Source organism: Astyanax mexicanus, chromosome 10, assembly GCF_023375975.1.
Source record: "Astyanax mexicanus isolate ESR-SI-001 chromosome 10, AstMex3_surface, whole genome shotgun sequence".
Lineage (NCBI taxonomy): Eukaryota > Metazoa > Chordata > Actinopteri > Characiformes > Acestrorhamphidae > Astyanax > Astyanax mexicanus.
The window spans coordinates 11,508,494-11,530,571 of NC_064417.1; the positions used below are offsets into that span (position 1 = coordinate 11,508,494).

Here is a 22,078-nt window from a genome sequence, read left to right on the forward strand (position 1 = left end):
CCCCTCGCTCTATGGTGATGCAAAGCGCACCCCTCTTTTCTTGGGTGCCTCCTCCGCGTTGAAGGTGAATCGCCCCGGGCTGGGGCTTCGCCTCCTTGGGTACCAGTTTGACGCAGGTTCGCCGTAGTTCGGAGGCTCCCTATGTGGTCTGCGGTCCTCCCTGGACACGTTACCGCTCGTGTCGGGGGAGCGGCCTCGATGCATTGTAGGAGGCGTTTGTGATTGGCATCCGGCCCCCCCACACATACAGCGACATACACTTCTCCCCGGTGGCCGGGGTCGGTGCCACTCAGCGCTGCCCCTTGCTTTCTCTCTCAAACGCTGATTTTCCCCCGTCAGCATTTTTAGTTCCATTCTCATATCTCTCATTTCTTCCGTTAAATTGCTCACCGCCCTGCGTAGTCCATCATGGTCCGAGGCGGGATGAACGGCAGCAACCGGTCCTCCTCCCGTGACCGCATAAGTGGCCGTACTCCCGCGATCCATATAATCCATTCGGATAGCCTCCCTCGCGTGCTCGCATCATTCCGCAATAAGCAGTGCTTCCTCCATGTCTGTCGCACCTTGCTCGTGGCACTTTGCTCTCAGTCCTGGGTCCAGACCCGCGAGGAACCGGCGAAACTTTTCCTGCCGGGTTGCATTTTTTCCATAGTCTGGAAACGCCTCCCGTACCAGCTGACTGATTTCGGCCGCATACACCACCAAACTTTCATGCTCCGCTCGCGGACGGGCAGCTAGGTTGGCTTTAAAACGGCCCAAGGCTTGTTTATGTCCGAAAGCCTCTTTAAGTCTTTCTTTAACTGCCTCGTAATCTGACTGTATCGTTGCGGGAAGGCTATCCCATAATAAAAAGGCTGCTTTGCTCAGTCGAGTTGGTAGAAGTCGCACCAATTCTAGCTGCAGCGCTGTCTCCCCGCTCCCTTCCACCAGAGCGTGAACGGCTACTTCAAACTGTCATGCCCAGCATGAGAAGCTCTGCTTGTCGTCCTCGCCGGAGAACGGAGGAGGTAAGTCAATCCTCGCTCCTGTAGTGTGATAGTTTCTGTCGTACCGAGCGCTGAGCCCGGGTACACGGTCCTCTTCCTCTTTAAACCACATGTCCGTGTTTTCTTTGTTTTTTTTTTCTTGTCTGCCCGCAAAGCTGCTAGCTTTAGCTCTAGCACGCTAACCGCCCAGCAACTAAAGTTATTTCACTACAAGTTACTACTGAACTGACTATCCTGTTAAATAAAACGACTATTGCATATAAAACCTGACCGACTTCGCTTAACAAAATAAATGTTGATCCCACCGCTGCCACCAATGTAACCGAGCGGTGTTACTTGGAGGTTTTAATAAAGGACAAAACGAGAAAATAGTACAAAGTAGTCCACTTTACTCCACTCCAACCGAACTTCCACCACAGAACAAAAAAACTCCCACGCTCGCAGGCGCTGTCTCTCTCTCTCTCTCTCTGCAACGCTACCCCAGAGTTAAGGCAACCCCCAGAGGACAAAAAGCATTAGCAGTTTTCCAACAACATAATAAAGTCTGCTACATGACCTTGAGTGCTGAGACCCAGCCTTAGATGCTGATTCATCTTCCTGCAGCGTTCCACTTTTTAAATACTTCTCCATGAGATTGTATTTTGCCCTCAGATTATCGTCTTTTTACTGTACTGTTCTCCTTGTGTGTATGTGTACACAATTTAACAGGAAGCCAAACTCCATTCAAAAGACTGCATGGGAGTCAGGGGATAGCATCCAAGCTCCAGTGCTTTATTTAGCTGCACAGTCATGCAAAAAGTGAATAGGAGTAAAACTATAAGAGAAAAATAACAATACAAAACATAAGTATTGGATCTGCATGATTAGCTACATATTTAGAGCATAACTTAACAGGTCTAAGCCAGTACTCCATTAATGAACTTTCTTAACAAACAAGATAAACATACAGATATAATTTAGTTATTGATAAACTTCTGAGGTTAAACTCAAAACACATGTAGTGATATAAAGAAGGCATAAATGCAGTTGCATCATGACTTGTTAATAAAAGATATTAAATATATAATGTACAAAATAACCATCAATTCTTAATCAGAAATCTGTCTAACATCATATACACTTACAGACGATGCTTTCGGTGACAAAAACAACAAGGATTGCAGCAGATGAACTCGAAACAACAAAATGTGGCTGTTTGCAGTGCTGAACAAAAACCACTTCCTCTTTTACTTCTCTGTCAAGCTAAGAGTCCTCAATAGGGGGTGCTATTTCACCTCTGTCAAACTAAGAGTCCATACTAGTGATTCTATTTCAACAGTGGGGATATGCAGTAGAATATGTAAGAACAGGGTTGAGAAACACTGATCTAACATGACTTCTGTTCATTTGTAGTTCACAGTAAGACCACATGTCTTGAGTAAATAGAGGAATTCCAGGCAAATCCAAATGTAGAGAGGACTGAAATTAACTGAACTGATCAGGACTGGACTGATCAAAAGAAAGAAGTATTAATTAAAGATTAATAATTGTGTAGGCCTCTTAGGACTAATATTTATTGATATTTATTTTAATTATTTGTTTCAGAACAATTTAGAAACAAGTGAAATTACATTGCTACATGAAATCAATTGTGGACGTACTGTTTTGCATACTTTATTGATGAATGGATTTACTGATGGAATATATTTGGTCCATGTGCTTTTACTAAAGGACATGGACCAGATATATTCCATCAGTAAATCCATTCTTCAATAAAATTTAAAATTGAACAAAGAGTGCACAAAGTCTGCAAGATTTGTGCACTCTTTGTTCAATTTTAAATCCATTCAATAAAAAAAATAAAACATAAGAAAAGACTTCATGTAAATATCTAGAAAAGTGTTCATGTTCATTCAGGCTGTATTATAAGAATTATATATGTAGGAGTATCCACAGCATTTCAGTGTCAACAAAGGTAGTGTTACACCTAAGCCTGTGTCTGTCCAGTGTATTTCCTTTTTTGGTTCCTTCCTGCTCCTGTCCTCTGTTCTCTTGTTTTGTTTACCTGTCATGTTTCCCAGCCATGTGCTACTGTGTTTTGGTCCTGTCTCCGCCTTAGCCCCGCCTTGTCATCTGTAACCCCTCCTGTCTCATTTGTAACTCCGCCCCCCTCATTACCTCCACAGGTGTCCCTAGTGTGTGCCTGTGTATAAATACCCCATGTGCGCCGTTGTAGTTTGTCGCGCTTTTTGTCTAAACTTGTCATGTTACTCTGTCCAGATTGTGTTTATCTGTTTTGTTTAGCCACAGACCTGCTGTGTTGTTTGTCCTCAGTGTTTCAGGTTTGCTTTATTTAGTTTCTTTGTTTGCTTAGTTTGCTTGTTTGGTTCAGTATTTTAGTTTATCCTCTGTTTCATAGTGTTTTGTTTTAGTTACCTTTTCTTTATATACTCCCTAGTATTCTTTTCTTTGTTAGTTTAAATATGGAAAATAAAAAAAGACTTCCTGCCTCCTCCTCTACGTTACAGGTAGACCTATTCTGATAATCTAATTGTAGTTTGTGGTTTACATTATTTTAGATTTGTTCTGTATTAAAATGTAGGGGATATTGAACCTCGGTTGGGCTGGTGGGATGGCTCAAAGTGGGCGTCAAAATATTTCCCTTATTTTTAAATCCTAACCTTGACAGATATGGCACACACACACAACTAAACTTAACACACATAACACTTAAACTGTCTCTTAAAAACGGAAATATAAAGTAAACAAATTCTCCAAACTTAGCTTTAGAGTGGAGAAATGCTAAGAACAGAGCAGCGGAAGAAGAAACTCTCCGTTTCTGACTCGCACACACCGGCACGACACGACTGATTCTTAGGCACGCCCCTTCTCAACACTGATTTACTAATAGCATGGCTATCGTGCCTCACACTCATCCCATAGGTCGCACTGAACGGTAAACTAACAGATAAAAGGCGCAAAACAGTAAAAGATTTCTGAGTTTTTTTAATTTTATACGCTTTAGATTCAAATTTTCAGTGAATTTTGAGTGAATCAGCGTGAATTTTGTGGTAAAGTTTTACACACAAAAAAAATTTAAATCTGCAATCAAAATTGTAATAATTAAAAGGAAAAAGTATATGTTGAAAACACAAAAATAAAAAAGTAAGAAAGCAAATATATATTTTTAATATAATTGGCCACTTTCTTATATTTAAAAATATATGTTTGCTTTATATATTTTTTCTTTTTTGTGTTTGCAACATATACTTTTTCCTTTTGCTAATTAAAATTTTGATTGCGGACTTTTTTTTATGTATTTATTTATAAGCGTAAAACTTTTGACATAAAATTCACTCGATACACACATTTTTAAAGTGGATATTTAAATATAGAGTAATGTAAAGTGTAGGAGATGTCCTGTGTATGTTTATCTATTTCTTTTCATTGTTTTTAATGTAAAATGCAATAAAAATTAATTTCTGAGAATCAATTTCTGTTTTTGCACCATTCATCTGTAGTTTTTTGTTCAGTGCGACCAATGGGATGAGTGTGAGGCATGATTGCCATGTTATTAGCCAATCAGTGTTGAGAAGTCAGTTGTGTCCTGCCTGTTTGTGTATGTGAGAAACAGAAGGGGAGAGAGGAGTTTGCGTGTGTTCTTACGAGGCTGTTTCTTAGCATTTCTCAGCTCTAAAGCTTTGGGGAGTTGGTGTACTTAAAATTGGCCCAAACGGCAGTATTAACCTCCATTTTTAAAGAAACTGAACAGTTAACATGTTATGTGTGTTTAGTGTGTGTGTGTGTAGGGGACAGGTTGTCTGGACTGAATATACTGTAGAGTTTAGTCATTTTTGCATGGCTTATTAAAAGTAGAGTAATAAACCTTAAGGGAATTGTCAGATGAGAACAGATGTCAAAAGAGAGAATTGACAAAAGTGGCAATAAATAATCAATCTAATTATTTATTTGTATAGCGCTTTTTACAACTGGTGTTGTCACAAAGCAGCTTTACAGAAACATGATCACAGGACAAAGAATTAGGCAAAACATTAAATATAAAAAATACAGAATAAAGATACCCCCAGTGAGCACGGAGGCAAGGAAAAACTCCCTCAGAGGTGCAGGAGGAGAAATAAACCTTGGGAGAAACAAGACTCACATATAAGGGGGGACCATCCTACCACTGGTCAAACAGCTTTTAAATTAATTTTAATATATTATTCTTATATATTTAGGAGTATAGCAGCACCACTAATGGAAGCAGTTAGAGTTAATGTAAGCTTGGATGTAATCTGTAGTGGAGAGTAAGATGGATGATGAGAAGCTGATCTGTGGTGGGTGATCGAGAAAAGCTGACTTCAGAAACTTCCAGTCTGGCCGGACAGGGGACATGAGATCCTGAGAGTCCAACATCCATCAGTATCGGGTCAGACAGGTGGGCAGTCAGTAACTCGCAGGAAATCAGAGAGATGGAATTAGTTTTAACTGGATTTATGTAAAACAGAGAATATAAAACAGTATCAGAGTGTGGCTAATGACTCTGGCAGATCTAAATAAAACAGCCTAACTAAAGGGAGAGAGCCAGAAGGTAACATAGACACGGAGGCTCCCTGAAACACCGGCAACATCAACAGCACCAGCATCTCAGTTTACCACAATTCCCTCTGTCCATGAACCCCTGAATCTGCAGCCTTTTCTAAAGGGAAAACATTAATCACCAAAAGCTAAACTAAACAAGTAAGTTTTCAGTCTAGACTTAAAGATTGAGACTGTATCTGAGTCCCGAACATATTCGGGGAGATTATTCCAGAGTTGAGGAGCTTTATAAGAGAAAGCTCTTCCTCCTGCAGAGCTCCTCTGAATTTTAGGAACTACTAAGAAACCAGAACCCTGAGATCTAAGTGATTGTGGTGGTTCATAATAGGAGATGAAGTCTCGCAAGTAGGAGCAAGAGCAAGCTCAGGAGCAAGTATTTACGATATTTTCTAGTTTTAGTAAGGACCCTGGCGGCAGCATTTTGAACTAGCTGAAGTTTATTTAAGTTACTGCAGGAACATCCAGACAGTAGCGCATTACAATAATCTAGCCTAATTTCACCATTGTGAGAAAGTGTGTTTTCTTTTCAAGTCTTATCAGTTGCTAATTTTTACATGGTTAGAACTGGAAATGGAAATAAGCTCTGCTCTCTTTTACAGTCCTTTTACTCGTTTATTAAGCAGAAAGTTATGTTATTTACACAGTGTTGTACATTGTAATTACAGCAGGGAATTCCACAAAGGGTTATTTGTTTATGTACATGGTAAGAACTCATAAAACCATAAAAATAAGCTTAGTTTAATTCAGTGTAAGGTCTTGGTACTTATCATCATGATACTGTAGTTTGTATCTCACACTTGGTTAATATCTAGAACCTGTGAGATATTTCAGTGTAATTAGGCAAGACTGTTCTGGTACTTACCATCTTGTTACCCAAAAAAAAGTATTTCAGAGTTTGTACCTCAAAATTACCTGGCTAATACCTAGAATTTAGGGGACTTTAAAAAAAAGGGTTACCAATGGATTTGGGTAGGTTTGAAATTCGTAAGTCTCTTGCGATCTTCCATGCTAACTACCCAGTCCTCAAGGTGCTTGTTGTCGTGCGATAGCCTCACTACAATTTCTTACAAACACTCGATTCTCTCTGCACTGTCCTTCATTGATTTTTGCGAAAGCACTTTTGAATTCCTCAAAAATAGAGGTGTTTCTGCAGTACTTCTAGCATGTCTGACATCGCTAACTATGTCATGCTTTGGGTGGCTCTGATTTTCTCCCCAGATACACTCTTATGCATTTTTTTGCCCCAGTTACTAACTTTTTTTTTTCACAGTGTGCCTTGTGAAATAGACTGAGGGATTATTTGAAAATCTGAAAATTAGAAGACTTAAATGAAATGTTACCACTAAGATTTTTCTTGGTCTGGAGAGGAGAAAAACTTGCAATTGTCCATTTTAACCCTTTCTCATAATTGGATTCACCTGTGTATGTAGGTCAAGGGTCAATGAGCTAACCAAACTAATTTTGTGTAAATAATTATTGCACACTTTTTTGTAAATCCTATAAACTTCCCAGATAGCCAGCGACTTTGGCCCGGAGTCGTTTCTAAGTCGGCACTGCTGGTTTAGAGTCGCAAGCAGAAAAATACTTCTGGCCCACAGCTGGCCCAGTGTCACTTTCTGAGTGTTCTACATCAGTGTCACTGAGCAGTCGTTTTGGTGCTGGTGAACGACTGACGCACCTGACCTGTTGATTCTCTGAACACAGGTGTGTACTGGCTCAAATACGGCAGACGACCCTGTACCAGCACTGCACTAACAAAGTGGAAAACTGACTGTTCCCTACTGTTAGCACTTTTCTACCAAAGCTGACTTGTATATTTTCTTTTTATTTACAGTTATAGATGACTCCTGTCAGTAAGAATACTTACTCCCGCTGTTATGCTGCTCCTCACACACACACGCACGCATGCACGCACACAAACACACACACACAGAGCCTGTTATAGTACACACACACACACACACACAGAGCCTGTTATAGTACACACACACACACACACAGAGCCTGTTATAGTACACACACACAAACACACACACACACACACACACACACACACACACAGCCTGTTATAGTACACACACACACACACACACACACACACAGCCTGTTATAGTACTGCTACACGCACACACACGATCAGCATCCCTAGACCCCAAAACCAACCGTCGCGCACACCCCAAACGTGTGATCACGTTTAGAGTGTAAATGAATCTAGATCTATTTACCTTGGTGCCCCTGCGCATCAGCTCAGTTCAACCCGTGCGGTTTCTCGTAGCACTTGGTGCGCGGATTCCTCAAACATTACAACGTTCCTCAACTGTCAGCTATCCTGAAACCTTTGAAGTTTGTAGGTAGGTAGCAAACCTAACTAAGTATTACGTACCCTTTTTTGAAATATAATTTATTTTGACTTAATAAATATTTTGGCCGTCAAATATGATTTATAACCCTATCTGTGTTGCCTCTTCAGTTAGCTAAGCTAGCTAACTTAGCAGCATATCAAGGTGATATTATCTGAAGCTAAATTATCTCAGAATGTAGCATTAAACACATTTCATGTTAATGTAAATGTTAATGTAGCTATAACAGTTACTAACAGACAACCAAAAAGTATGTTTTTACTTGAAATTCAAATTGTTAACTAGTGTACAAGGCCAGAACAGAAGTACTGTTTCGGTATTTACGTTAGCTAAGCTATAAACAGTTAGCTAGCTAGGATAGAAACCAGCCAGTTTGCTAGCGTTAGCTTAAATGCTTTTACAAACATACATACTGTAAAAGCATTTAGGCTTGCTAGTTAACCAATTTGGTAGTTAGCTAGCGAATTGGTCTTTACTAGCTAACCTAAATGCTTCCACAGAACTTTTGTTTAGATGTTGTACATTAGCTAGCTAGTCAGCTAGGTTAACTTAGTGGTTGTGTGTCTCTACAAGTCACTGTGTAATGTTTGTTTTAGCTAGCTTTTTAGTTAAATAAAATGGTGCTGTGTCTGTGAGTTAATATAAAAAATCTTTATTTGTATTGTTTATTCCAGAGTTCAGTAATACGTTCCTGCACACTCTGCTACTTCGTTAAAAGTGTATGTTATTAACTTAGCTAGCACATTTTTATATAAACACACTCACTACTACCAAATAAGCTTTAGTCAACATTTCTCTAATTTGTAAAATCACACTAGAAGTTGTTTGTGTATGCAGTATATTAGTGTATAATAGAGACAAAAATGTTTTACTTGAAAAAGTTTAAAATTAAATTACACACACACACAGTTATCCTGTTAGACACAACAGGAGAATTTAACAACATTAAGTAAAATAGTGGAGTATTTCAGAGCAATTAAATTATTCATGTTTTATATTGGCAAAAAAAGGAAATAGGAAAATCATAGATACATTTTATTATTGTCAGTAAATTAATATGTTTTAATGTTGCTGCCCCTACTTTCGCTTCTGCTGGTGCCCAATTTTCCAAGTACTTATTTCAAGAATGTGATGCTGAATTTAAAATGGTCATGTCATACAAAAGAAAAAACATAACAGCATTATATTTGTAAATATGACTGCAATAAACATATTTAACATTAAACTATTACTGTACTTTGATTCTATTAGTTGATAGTTGTATCTATAGAAACAAGCGTACAATTAAATATGTGTAGAGAAGGTATAACTTGCTTTTAGAGCCTACTCAGAAAATATAAATAAGAAAAACTATACTGGTGGGTGTGTAATGCTCTCAGGGAGTAAGATATAAATTTACTGAGGAGGAGACATCAATGAATTATTAAATTATCTTTATTTTAATTGTCTTTATATTATTTTAATCTTTATAATCAACACATTTTCCTTATAGTTAATGTAGATGTATTTATATATTTAAGTATTACAGTATGGAGGACCAAAAATGACATACGTATAAATAAATAAATAAATAAATGCACATATAAATGTAGAAATAAACAAATGTTGAAATAAATAAATGAATAAATAAATAAATGTTGAAATAAATAAATAAATATATAAATACACATAGAAATGAATAAATAAATAAATAAATATATAAAAAATAAATACACGCTTGAATAATTGTATAGGTAAATAAATAAATTAATAAATACATTTCTAATTTTTTATATTTATTTTTGTTTATTCATTTATATGTGCATTTATTTATTTTTTCATTTATTTATTCATTCATTTGTTTCAACATTTCTACATTTATTTATTGATTTATTGCCACATTTATTAATTTATTTATTTCCACATTTATTAATTTATTTATTTCTGTATATCTGCATTTGTATGATAGTTAGGTAGGCGGTCCTATCCTCGCTCTAAAGCAGGATTGGTTTTTGAGCTGCAAAAGTTTTGGCTCTACTGCTCCTGCCTTGGCCTGCAGCGGCGACATTTTTAAGCTGTTGACCCTCATTCATTTTCAGCAGTTGTTACTGCAGTAGGGGTTATAGCCGCGATGTTGCTGTGCTGTCCCTTTTGTTCTGTCTCACTGATACCGGAAGTACAGGACGGTGGAGATAAATAAATAAATGTAGAAATGTTGAAATAAATAAATGAATGAATAAATAAGTGTTGAAATAAATAAATGAATAAATGTTGAAATAAATAAATGAATGAATAAATAAATAAATGCACATATAAGTAAATATATAAATAAATAAATAAGAAATGTATTAATTTATTTATTTACCTATGCAAATATTTATTCATTCATTCAGTCATTCATTTATATGTGCATTTATTTATATATTTATTTATTTATTTCAACATTTATTTATTTATTCATTTATTCATGTATATATTTATTATTTCTACATTTATATTTGCATTTATTTATTTATACTTATGTCATTTTTGGTCCTCCATAGTACAGCTCAAACACACACACACAAAAACCTATACAGTATGTGTGTATATGTACAGTACTGTGAAAATGTTTTAGGCCGATGCAAATTTCTTAAAACCAATTATCTCAATATTAAGTTGAGTTAATATTGAGTTTTACTTGGCAAAGGTACCATATATTAAAACAGATACAAATAAAAATAAATAAGGTAAAAAGTAACAAGAAGTCCACAGGTGCCAAACCTTTGTTTGGGCGAACCTATTAAACCAATGTTTTTCATAGTACAAAGTAGGGCTGTGAATCTTTGGGAATCCCAAAATTCGATTCAAAATTGATTCTTGAGGTCACAATTCAATTTGTTCCTCATTCTTTCAAATCAGTTGGATTTCTTTTTCTTCATCCTCCATACTTTAGCGGCGCAACAACAAACACTGTAACACAACACTACATGCCCCTCTGTAGCCTAATAGGGAGAGGCAGTAAGAGCACTGTCGTGGGGAGCTTTTTAACTGTACCGCAGAGCTCAGCTAGTTAAAGAAACAGTCCGGGGTCTCCGTTCTCGTATTTGGTCTTCATAATGCATGCATAATGTTGTTACCCCTGTCTTAACTTTTGGAACATGTTACAGGCATCAAATTCAAAACGAGTGAATATTTGCAACATTAAATTTCTTGTCTTGGTAGTGTATTCAATTGAATGAGTTAAAAAAATTTGCAAATTGTAATCTGTTTCTGTTTTCTTTTTTTCCCATTATTTTTTAAATATGTAAACTTTATGAATTAAACATAAATTTAATATAAATCTTTGTTTTATGTCTTTCTTTGAGCTTCCAGACAAAGTTTTTCTCTAATTAACACTAATTGAGTAAACAGAATACTCTATTTAAACCAATGGTGAATTCCTTATTAGTGTTTCCTATAATAATATATAATAATCATATTGATGTACTGATGTACAAGGTGGTTATTTACATAAATTTTATGTACAAATAGCTTGTAGCTTGTAGTAGTAGGAATAACATTGTAGGTTCCTGAACCTCCTAGTTCTTAGAAAACAAATTCACCAACAGTAAAAGACAAAGTACCTTCAGTTACAAAAGTTTTGCTTAACTTGTGTTGGGCACTGGACCAAGTTAGGTGGCAGGATCTCAGCCAGCTTCAAGAACAGTCAAAAACCAGTGTAGGCCCAGTCCTGGTCCTACGTTCAAAAAGACACTGGGCCGAGTCCGGTGACCGAATCTCAGCCAGCTTTGAGGAGTCAGAAACCGAATAAGGCCCAGACTTGGTCCTACGTTCAAAAAGACACTGGGCCAAGTTCAGTGGCCGGATGTCAGCCAGCTTCCAGAACAGTCAGAAACCAGTGCAGGCCCAGACCTGGTCCTACATTCAAAAAGACACTGGGCCGAGTCCAGTGACCGACTCTCAGCCAGCTTCGAGGAGTCAGAAACCGAATAAGGCCCAGACTTGGTCCTACGTTCAAAAATACACTGGGCCGAGTCCGGTGGCCGGCCACCTTTGAGGACAGTCAGAAACCAGCTAAGGCCCAATACTGGGCCAGCACTCGGTGGCTATCTGGGTTCATTTCACTTCTCAAATATCAATGTGTTCCTCTGCTTTATGATATATTTAACTGAAATTGCTGACCAATGATTTATTAACAAAAAAATATATATATATTATTAGGGTCCCTAACTTTTTCATACCACTGTATATATTTGATTTATTTATTCCACCTTAATTAGTACAGAAGATAAAATCAATTGCTTGGTTTATTAACTTTCTAATTATTCCACCATAATTTCATAATTTCTACATTTGCATCATTAAACGAGTCTAGAGTCTATGATGTGGATGTGATGGCTGATTATTAAACTCTTTCTATATCATTTAAAAACAAGCTGTTGTTTATTCAGTCTCTCAAGCTTTAGTTGTAGCCTACATCTGCACTTAATATGGACTTAATTAAGTAATTGATACTAAAGATTTACCTGAGTGGAACTAAATTTTCGTTAGCTATACAGATGCACAGCTTCTAAATTATTACAATAAAGTATTCAGATAATTCATATATGTTTAAAAAATGAGATTCTGACTTTTTGCATATAGTAGAGTATTTTTCTGAAGGGAATAATACATTCATTTTTGATGTATGAACATTATAGTTGTATATTAATGTGCCTTTTCTGTTTATTTTCTCTACTAGCTCCATCAGCAGTGAGCAGTCTGCAGGCATCCGCCTCTTCCACTAGCATTAGTGTCTCTTGGCAGCCAGGGCCAGGGCAAAGAGAGGCATTTCGGGTAATCCTGGGTCTTGGAGCTGAGCTGGTCCGAAGTCTGGTGTTTGGGAGTACAGTCACATCCTGCGTCATGTCTGACCTCACACCTGGGACCCTCTATACTGTCATCGTAGTTACTGAAGCACTTGGGAAAAAACAAAACGCAACCAGAGAAGTTTGGACAGGTGATTTGGCCTGTTCCTGTATTTTTTGGCAAATTAATGTGGATTCAATAGAGGCCTTTAAAGATCTATCTTTCTACATCTAAATCTATGGTTTATTCACAGTAATCATTAAGGAAGGGCATTAGTTATTTCTTTTGTTTTTGGTGATGTTAATTGTCATGTTGTCCTGCAGCTCCCACTCCAGTCAGTGCACTGGTGCTGAACAACAACGGGAGTGAGGTCAGTCTGAAAGCCTCCTGGACTCCTGCGCTGGGTGGAGTGGACACATATCTGGTCAGCCTCTTCTCCTCCTCTTCCTCACCCTCCCAGCAGGTCACGCTCTTCCCCAACATAACCTATTGCCTCTTCACCGGACTTACACCTGGACAGGCCTATCAGGTGACAGTGAGGACCAGGAGTGGACAGCTCAGTGCTGAAGTTACAGCAGTTGGAAGAACTGGTGAGTGCAGGAACATAAGCTAATTTGCCAGAAAGGATTTACTCAACAAGCCAGGTGTGTCGACCATGAATTGAAACAAGAATTCCTGTGTGAAGCATTTATCTGTGTACACTCTCTCTCTCTCTCTCTCTCTCTCTCTCTCTCTCTCACACACCTCTCAGTGCCTGGCAGAGCTGTGCAGTTGAAGTTGGTAGGTCTGAGCGATGAAAGGACTCTGAAGGTGATGTGGGCACCCCCAGAGGGCGAGTGGCAGTATTACCGGGTACTGCTGCTTGATGGCTCCTCTGTGCTGGTGAACCGTACAGCAGGCAGGGCAGCGCTGAAGTTCATATTCTCCGGCCTGGACCTCGTCCCCGGCAGACTGTACACGGCTTGGGTCGCTGTGTGCAGTGGCTCTCTGACCACAACACAGTCCTGCCAGGGAAGGCTGGGTCAGTCTGAATTGTATCTCATGTTTCTGTATACCTAGTTTACACGATTTATCCAATTTAAGCACTTCCAAGCACAAACTCTGTCATCTGTAATAGTTGTCTTTGTCTAGCTCCAGTGCTAATTGCTACATCTCTGGCAATTTCAACAATTGCTTTAACATCAGCTTGTCTTATCTTCACTGTCATCACACCTAGGTCTTTTCCTCCCTCTGTCTCTCTCTCCCTCCCTCTCTCTCAGCTCCTCAGCCTGTTAATCAGCTGCAGATACGCAGTGGGGAGAAATCTCTGCGCGCCCAGTGGCACCCCCCTCTGGGGGAGTGGGACAGCTACACTGTCCAACTGAAAGGTGGACATGAAAAGGGGGAAAGAAGGTCCCTGAGCAAAGACATGAAAGAGTGCAGCTTCAGTGACCTTACACCTGGACACCAGTATATCGTAACCGTGGTAACAAACATTGGAGAGCTGAACAGCTCCACCTCCACCACAGCACATACCTGTGAGTTACACACCTACCACATCCACCTCCACATTTCCCTAAATCACCTAACCACAGTAGTGTGATTCCTTTTTTGTCATATTTGTCACTCTTAAATGTTTCAGATCATCAAATAAATTTAAATATAAGTCAAAGACAACACAAGTAAACACAAAATGCAGTTTCTAAATGAATTTATTATTAAGGGAGAAGAAAATACAACTACCTACATTAAACTGTGTGAAAAAGTGTTTGCTCCCCAGTTAAAACATAATTGTATTTTATCACACCTGAGTTTAATTTCTCTAGCCACACCCATGCCTGATAACAGCCACACCAGTTCTCAATAAAGAAATCACTTACAGCACCCTCTATAATTATTGGCACCCCTAGTTAAAATAAATTCATTCATTACTCTGGAAAAAATAGAATAAAAAAATTGAGACTGAGAATAATTATTTTTCATAAAATGACCTTTTCCACAATTATTGGCACCCTTAACAATTTCTTGGGAATAAATGTATTTGAATAATTCATGTCATTTCTGCTGTAGTTTATAAAGTGAATCAAAGTATCTAGGGAACCTTTAGGTACACTGCCTTCCAAATTATTATACAAATGATATTTTTCCTGATTTTCCTACATGGTCAATGCAAATGACAGTTTGTATAATAAAAGTCATCACCTGTTAGAGTATACATGGAATTTTACTGAACAAACCTCCCGATGATAACAGTTTATACTTCAAAAATAAAAAAACTAAAGATGCACTGTTCCAAATGATTATGCACAGCAGAGTTTCAAAACATGTATAGGTGGTAAAGAACTAAAAAAGGTCATTTGTTGAATTTGCAGCATTAGGAGGATTTCATATTCACTGAAATCAAAAGCTATTTCAATTAAAAACATCCTAACAGGCAAGTTACATGTTAACATGAACCCTTTATCCACCGACCATCCACTACTCCATCCATCTGGACCATCCATGGTCGCACGACACTCATCAGTTAACAAGACTTTTTGGAAATGAATCTTTTATGTACAGTACAGGCCAAAAGTTTGGACACTTCTCTTTTTGAATGCGTTTTCTTTATTTTCATGACTATTTACATTGTAGATTCTCACTGAAGGCATCAAAACTATGAATGAGTTTAATGTACAAATATATATATATATATATATACACACATACACTGCTCAAAAAAATAAAGGGAACACTCAAATAACACATCCTAGGTCTGAATGAATGAAATATTCTCATTGAATACTTTGTTCTGTACAAAGTTGAATGTGCTGACAACAAAATCACACAAAAATCATCAATGGAAATCAAATTTATTAACCAATGGAGGCCTGGATTTGGAGCCACACACAAAATTAAAGTGAAAAAATACACACTACAGGCTGATCCAACATTAATGTAATGTCCTTAAAACAAGTCAAAATGAGGCTCAGTATTGTGTGTGGCCTACACGTGCCTGTATGACCTCCCTACAACGCCTGGGCATGCTCCTGATGACAGTCTGTGGTGCAACGTGACGTTGGTGGATGGAGCGAGACATGATGTCCCAGATGTGCTCAATCGGATTCAGGTCTGGGGAACGGGCGGGCCAGTCCATAGCTTCAATGCCTTCATCTTGCAGGAACTGCTGACACACTCCAGCCACATGAGGTCTAGCATTGTCCTGCATTAGGAGGAACCCAGGGCCAACCGCACCAGCATATGGTCTCACAAGGGGTCTGAGGATCTCATCTCGGTACCTAATGGCAGTCAGGCTACCTCTGGTGAGCACATGGAGGGCTGTGCGGCCCTCCAAAGAAATGCCACCCCACACCATTACTGACCCACTGCAAAACCGGTCATGCTGAAGGATGTTGCAGGCAGCAGACCGCTCTCCACGGCGTCTCCAGACTCTGTCACGTCTGTCATGTGCTCAGTGTGAACCTGCTTTCATCTGTGAAGAGCACAAGGCGCCAGTGGCAAATTTGCCAATCCTGGTGTTCTCTGGCAAATGCCAAGCGTCCTGCACGGTGTTGGGCTGTGAGCACAACCCCCATCTGTGGACATCGGGCCCTCATACCATCCTCATGGAGTCGGTTTCTAACCGTTTGTGCAGACACATGCACATTTGTGGCCTGATGGATGTAATTTTGCAGGGCTCTGGCAGTGCTCCTCCTGTTCCTTCTTGCACAAAGGCGGAGGTAGCGGTCCTGCTGCTGGGTTGTTGCCCTCCTACGGCCTCCTCCACGTCTCCTGGTGTACTGGCCTGTCCCCTGGTAGCGCCTCCAGCCTCTAGACACTACGCTGACAGACACAGCAAACCTTCTTGCCACAGCTCGCATTGATGTGCCATCCTGGATGAGCTGCACTACCTGAGCCACTTGTGTGGGTTGTAGAGTCCGTCTCATGCTACCACAAGTGTGAAAGCACCACCAACATTCAAAACTGACCAAAACATCAGCCAGACAGCATAGGTTCTGAGAAGTGGTCTGTGGTTCCCACCTGCAGAACCACTCTTTTATTGAGTGTGTCTTGCTAATTGCCAATAATTTCCACCTGTTGTCTATTCTATTTGCACAACAGCAGGTGAAATTGATTGTCAATCAGTGTTGCTTCCTAAGTGGACTGTTTAATTTCACAGAAGTTTGATTTACTTGGAGTTATATTGTGTTATTTGAGTGTTCCCTTTATTTTTTTGAGCAGTGTATATATATATATATATATATATATATATATATATATATATATATATATATATATATATATTCTAGTTTCTTCAAAAAAGCCACCCTTTGCTCTGATTGCTACTTTCCACACTCTTGGCTTCACTCTGTGCTCCAGCTCACCCCAAACCATCTGGATTGGGTTCAGGTCTGGTGACTGTGGAGGTTCAGCTCATTTTTTATTAGAACAAAACTTTACATGTGTTCATTCATAGTTTTGATGCCTTCAGTGAGAACCTACAATGTAAATAGTCGTGAAAATAAAGAAAACGCATTGAAAGAGAAGGTGTGTCCAAACTTTTGGCCTGTACTGCATGTCTGGGCCGCTGCAGCCGTTTCTGCTTCTGAGCTCTGGTTAGGGGAGGCCGAATAGCAGGTTTATGCACCACAGCAGGCCTTTGAAGGATTCTACACCTTGAGGTTTGCGGGACTCCAGAGGCACCAGCAGCTTCAAATACCTGTTTGCTGGTTTGTAACGACATTTTAGCAGCTAATCCCACTATTTAAGTACAGCAGATGTGTGTCGACCTTATCTACAGTCAGAGCATCAACAAAAAGTTCAAAACCTCTGGAACAGTGACAAACAAACCAGGAGGAGGGCTCAAGTGTATCTCTCCACTGTGCACAGTCAGAAGGATGATAAGAGAAGTTAAAAGTTCTTCAAAGCTCACTGTAAGAGATTGAATTAAATGCATCTTGGGGATACAAGGTCTTCCAAACAAACATCAGGGTCTGTCTACATTTCAACAAGCTGTTTGGGAGGCGTGCAGCACGGAGAAAGCCTGAACTGAGTTATAATCAAAAGCATAAATGGGTGTAGTTTGCCAAGTGGTACTGGGATTTTAAATGGGACCGTGAGCTGTGGTCAGATGAGACCAAAATAGAGCTTTTTGAAACAAACACTCTGTCAAAACACTAAGGATGAGTACGCAGAAAAACACCTCATGCTCACTGGTAAGTATGGGGGAGGATCATTGATGCTGTTGGCCTGATAAAGTTGGCCTGACAATTTATTTTGCATTTAGAGGTCAAACACATTTATTTGAATTTTTTCCTCCCTTAATAATAAAAACCTTTAAACATTTACATTTAAAATCTGCATTTTGTGTTTACTTGTGTTGTCTTTGACTAATAATGAAATTTCTTTTCTGATCTAAAACATTTAGTGAGAAACATGCAAAAAAAAAAGAAATCGAACACTTTTTTCACGCCAATGTATGTTAAACCCAGTCATAATATATGATCTTATTTTGACAAAATCAACAGACTCATACACCCAAAAAGAGCCTAAGTTTGTTATTAATCTCCATTTAGTTAATTTTTACGGAACTAGCATATGCAAAATGTGAGTAGACAGGTACTCCTAAATATAGATAACGAACTCCTGAATATCACCTCACCTTACACTGTCGGCAACCGATGAGGTCGAGCGGCACTTTCCTTAAGCGATTCAGAACATGGCATGTAAGGCGGACTACGTGCTGTGGTGGTAGCTTAGCCTATGAGTTGAGAACTAAGATTACAACCATCTGGAAGATCAGAGAATGCTTTTTATCCTCATAGAGCCGTGGCTCTTGGACAGTTTTTGTGACTGGTGATCTGGTAGCAAGCTGTGTTTAGAACTGCTGCTTTAGGATGTGACTGTACTAGGGCTGCACAATACATCACTTAAGCATAGTCATCGCGATGTGCACATTACCAATAGTCACATCGCAGGACGCGCAAAAAAATCAAACACGTGTTGTATGACGTATTGTCTGTGTAAGAGACAGGCTGCTGCTGTCTAAGAAGCACGAGGGGGAGCGTGAAGGGTAGGGGGAGGGGGAGCAGAAGAAAACACAAGGTAACCGCATGGCAGGACACATGCTTGTAAGCAGAGGCAGATGGTCTATCGAAAGCTGTGCACCTCAGTTTGGCACAGTTTCGCACAGATGTTTTCAGTTACAGCCGATATCACGCTTTTAATCTAAGGAAAACGCTTATATTTACCTTTTAAAAGGCCATTTAAATGCCTGATTAACGAACTATTATTGTGGTTTTGCTGTTTTCCTTGAGTTTTGAGTGCTCGGCTTACTCTAAAACACTGACTTAGCTTGCAATATAAATTGTTGAAAAAAACATAGTAACGTAACTTTTTCCCAATATCGTGCAGCCTGTACTGTTGGTTTTAACGATTGTGTTTCTGGGGTAACTGTCTACATCAAGCACCTTCACAGAGATGGCAATAATCAAACAAATACTGCAGGATGTACCTAGTTCAGGCCATGCTTCACTGCCTTTGTCTGTAGAAATGCTGAACTGTGTTATTGGCAAAAGTATGTAAAAAAGATTAAGCTATAGAAGGCAGTGGGAAATGGTCTAACTATATCAATTGCCCACTGATACCTTGGCATGTTTAACTTAACTAATTACCAGTTATTCTGATCATCACAAAATAAAAAAGCATATATAGAATGAGACTTTGATAAGGTATTCCCACTTTGGTTCATATTGATTTTTTTCCATTTTTTATGCTATAATGTTGTCAATAGATAAACAAGTGGGACCTTAAAACTTGTATAGCACCAGGTCTTGTGCTAAGATTTGCCTAGACAAAATGTATATATAAACTCGTAGACACTCGAGGCATGCTCCAGAGTCATAGAAAATGAAGGCAGGAGAGCCTAATGCTTTGTCTTACTAAGCATTGTAAGTGTTAGATTATTTTGTTCATTTTAGGGATAATTCATAATCATAATCATTCTTACTTAGAATTTGTGCCTTATTTATGTCATTTGTACTTAAAATAAGCACAATCAAGCAGCAATCAAGTTATTCTGATTCTTGTGTCCAAAAACAGTGACTCTTTTGCTTGATTTAAGTGTTACTTCACTCATTTTGAGACTTTGCCATTGCTTTTTGTAAGAAATCTTACTAAGAAAATTTTGCTTACCCCATTGGCAGATTTTTTTGCTTAATATACATATATTTATCTTAATTTGCATATATTTTGTCTAGTTTTTGCCAATGGATTTTTTGCAGTGTAATTGTTTTTTTTTTTTTTTTTTTTTTTTTAGTTTATAAACCCTTTAGACCTGACCCTAACAGTGATTAAGGATGCAGCAATAGATCAGACTGTTAATTCTGTCATGGCTGTGTGTCTGTGTGTTTGTGTGTTTGTGCAGTCCCAGCAGGTGTGCAGGTGCTGAACGTGAGTAATAATGGTTGGACTGATGCCTTGCAGGCGAGCTGGGAGAAAGCAGCGGGAGAAATAGACTCATATCGTCTGCTGCTCATCCATGACAGCATCATTATCAAGAATGAGAGCGCCCATGCACTTGCCTTTTCACATCACTTTCAGTCTCTCAAATCTGGCACCCTGTACAGGGTGGTAGTGACCACAGTGCGCAGTGGCATGTCCTCCAGACAGACAGTGGCAGAGGGACGTACAGGTGAGGGTCACACCGTTCCATACATCTACAGTTTACATCTACTGTTACTCTTCCATACATTTATGTACAGAGAACAGCAGCTAAATTCTTTACTGATCCTGAGGAAGTGATTCTTATCTAGAATAACAGGAATATTCCTGGAATTTTCAGGAAGTCCTGACAATGCAGAGGCCAGTGAGTGTGAGGGCTTCCTGCTGGGATATTGTTTATCTGACAGGATGTTGTTCTATTCTGAGTGGGGTTTTGTTTTAGCTGATGGATTCATCAGGCTGTGAACTCTCTGGATTCTGAAAATTCCTTACATCTATAACTTTACCATATTTACCAAACAAATCCATAACATTCCATAACACCTAATAACATTCCATAACACCTAATAACATTCCATAACACCTGATAACATCCAATAAAACCTGATAACATCCAATAAAACCTGATAACATATCATTTTCATCATGCATCTTTCTGTATTTAAGGTTGGCTTTACATCAAGATTGCTAAAACAAAGATGTCAGAGTGCTAAAAAACAAATAAATAAATAAAATACACACCTAACAGTTACAAACAAAACTAAAATAATTAGAAAGATTTGAAGAACACTACAAAATCAGAACTTTTGTGAAGTCCTAGAACAGACAAGATTGTCATTCTTTAGGGCACCATGTGCTTGTTCCAGCTTACATGGTAACTAAAGGCCATTTTTCATAGTGAAATCATTTAAGTGGGCCTCATTTAGTGTATTCTTCACAGTGACATGGATGTTGTTTTTGAGTGGTTGTGTGTGAATGTTGTTCAATTTAGTTGTGGCGGTTGTGCTGGTGGGGCGTTATTTACCCTCCCAATGTTGGGGGGAGGAAAGGAAAAGGTTCCACATGTGGAGTCACTATTTTTATTTATTTATTTATTGAATTATTTATTATTGGAGAAGTCCATCAGAAAAGTCCAAGAAAATAGATACTATAGTAACAGTTTGATTATGCTTATAATAATTTAAAAATGAAATTACAGGAAGAAATAACAGGCAATCGCCCTCAATCTGGAGCTTAATACAAGAGGATAATAATAATAATACATAAGGATGATTCTGAGGAAGAAGAAATGAGATTATTAATGATCTCAAGGTAGCTGGGATATATATATATATATATATATATATATATATATATATATATATATATATAGGAACAGGCAACAAGTAGAATTGAGAGGCAATTAGCAAGACAACCCCTATAAAGGAGTGGTTCTGCAGGTTGGGATCACATACCTTTTCTTTATTCTCATCCTTTCTGGATGATGTTTTGGTCACTTTTGCATTTTGTCAGTTCTCTCACCATAGAGGTAGCATGATACGGTGTCTACAACCCACAGAAGTTGCTCAGACAGTGCAGCTCATCCAGGGTGGCACCTCAAAGCAAGCTGTGGAAAGAGGGTTTGCTGTGTCTGTCAGCACAGACTGTAAAATGATCTCCAGCATGCAACAAATATCCATGTTTCTGCTCAAACTGTCAGAAACAAACTCCATGAGGGTGGTATGAGGGCCCGATGTCCACAAGTGGGGATGTGACAGAGTCTGGAGACGTTGTGGAGAACGTTCTGCTGCTGCAACATTCTCCAGCATTACCGGTTTGGCAGTGAGTCAGTAATGGTGTGGGGAGGCATTTCTTTGGAGGGCAGCACATACCTCCATGTGCTCG

At 38.8% G+C, this 22,078-nt stretch overlaps 1 protein-coding gene and 1 long non-coding RNA gene across 3 annotated transcripts in view; one reads left to right on the forward strand and one right to left on the reverse strand.

Moving 5' to 3' along the window:
• The window catches only part of LOC125804701 (uncharacterized), a 338,968-nt gene that overhangs the window by 244,604 nt on the left and 72,286 nt on the right, over positions 1 to 22,078 (reverse strand). The gene's annotated exons all lie outside the window — the stretch shown is intronic.
• The window catches only part of LOC103044112 (receptor-type tyrosine-protein phosphatase beta), a 117,819-nt gene that overhangs the window by 42,867 nt on the left and 52,874 nt on the right, over positions 1 to 22,078 (forward strand). For both annotated transcript variants that reach the window (XM_049483851.1, XM_049483852.1), the window contains 5 exons: positions 12,627 to 12,884; positions 13,057 to 13,323; positions 13,485 to 13,754; positions 13,993 to 14,250; positions 20,118 to 20,384. In XM_049483851.1, coding sequence (XP_049339808.1) covers positions 12,627 to 12,884; positions 13,057 to 13,323; positions 13,485 to 13,754; positions 13,993 to 14,250; positions 20,118 to 20,384 — 1,320 coding nt within the window. The remainder of the gene's footprint in view (positions 1 to 12,626; positions 12,885 to 13,056; positions 13,324 to 13,484; positions 13,755 to 13,992; positions 14,251 to 20,117; positions 20,385 to 22,078) is intronic.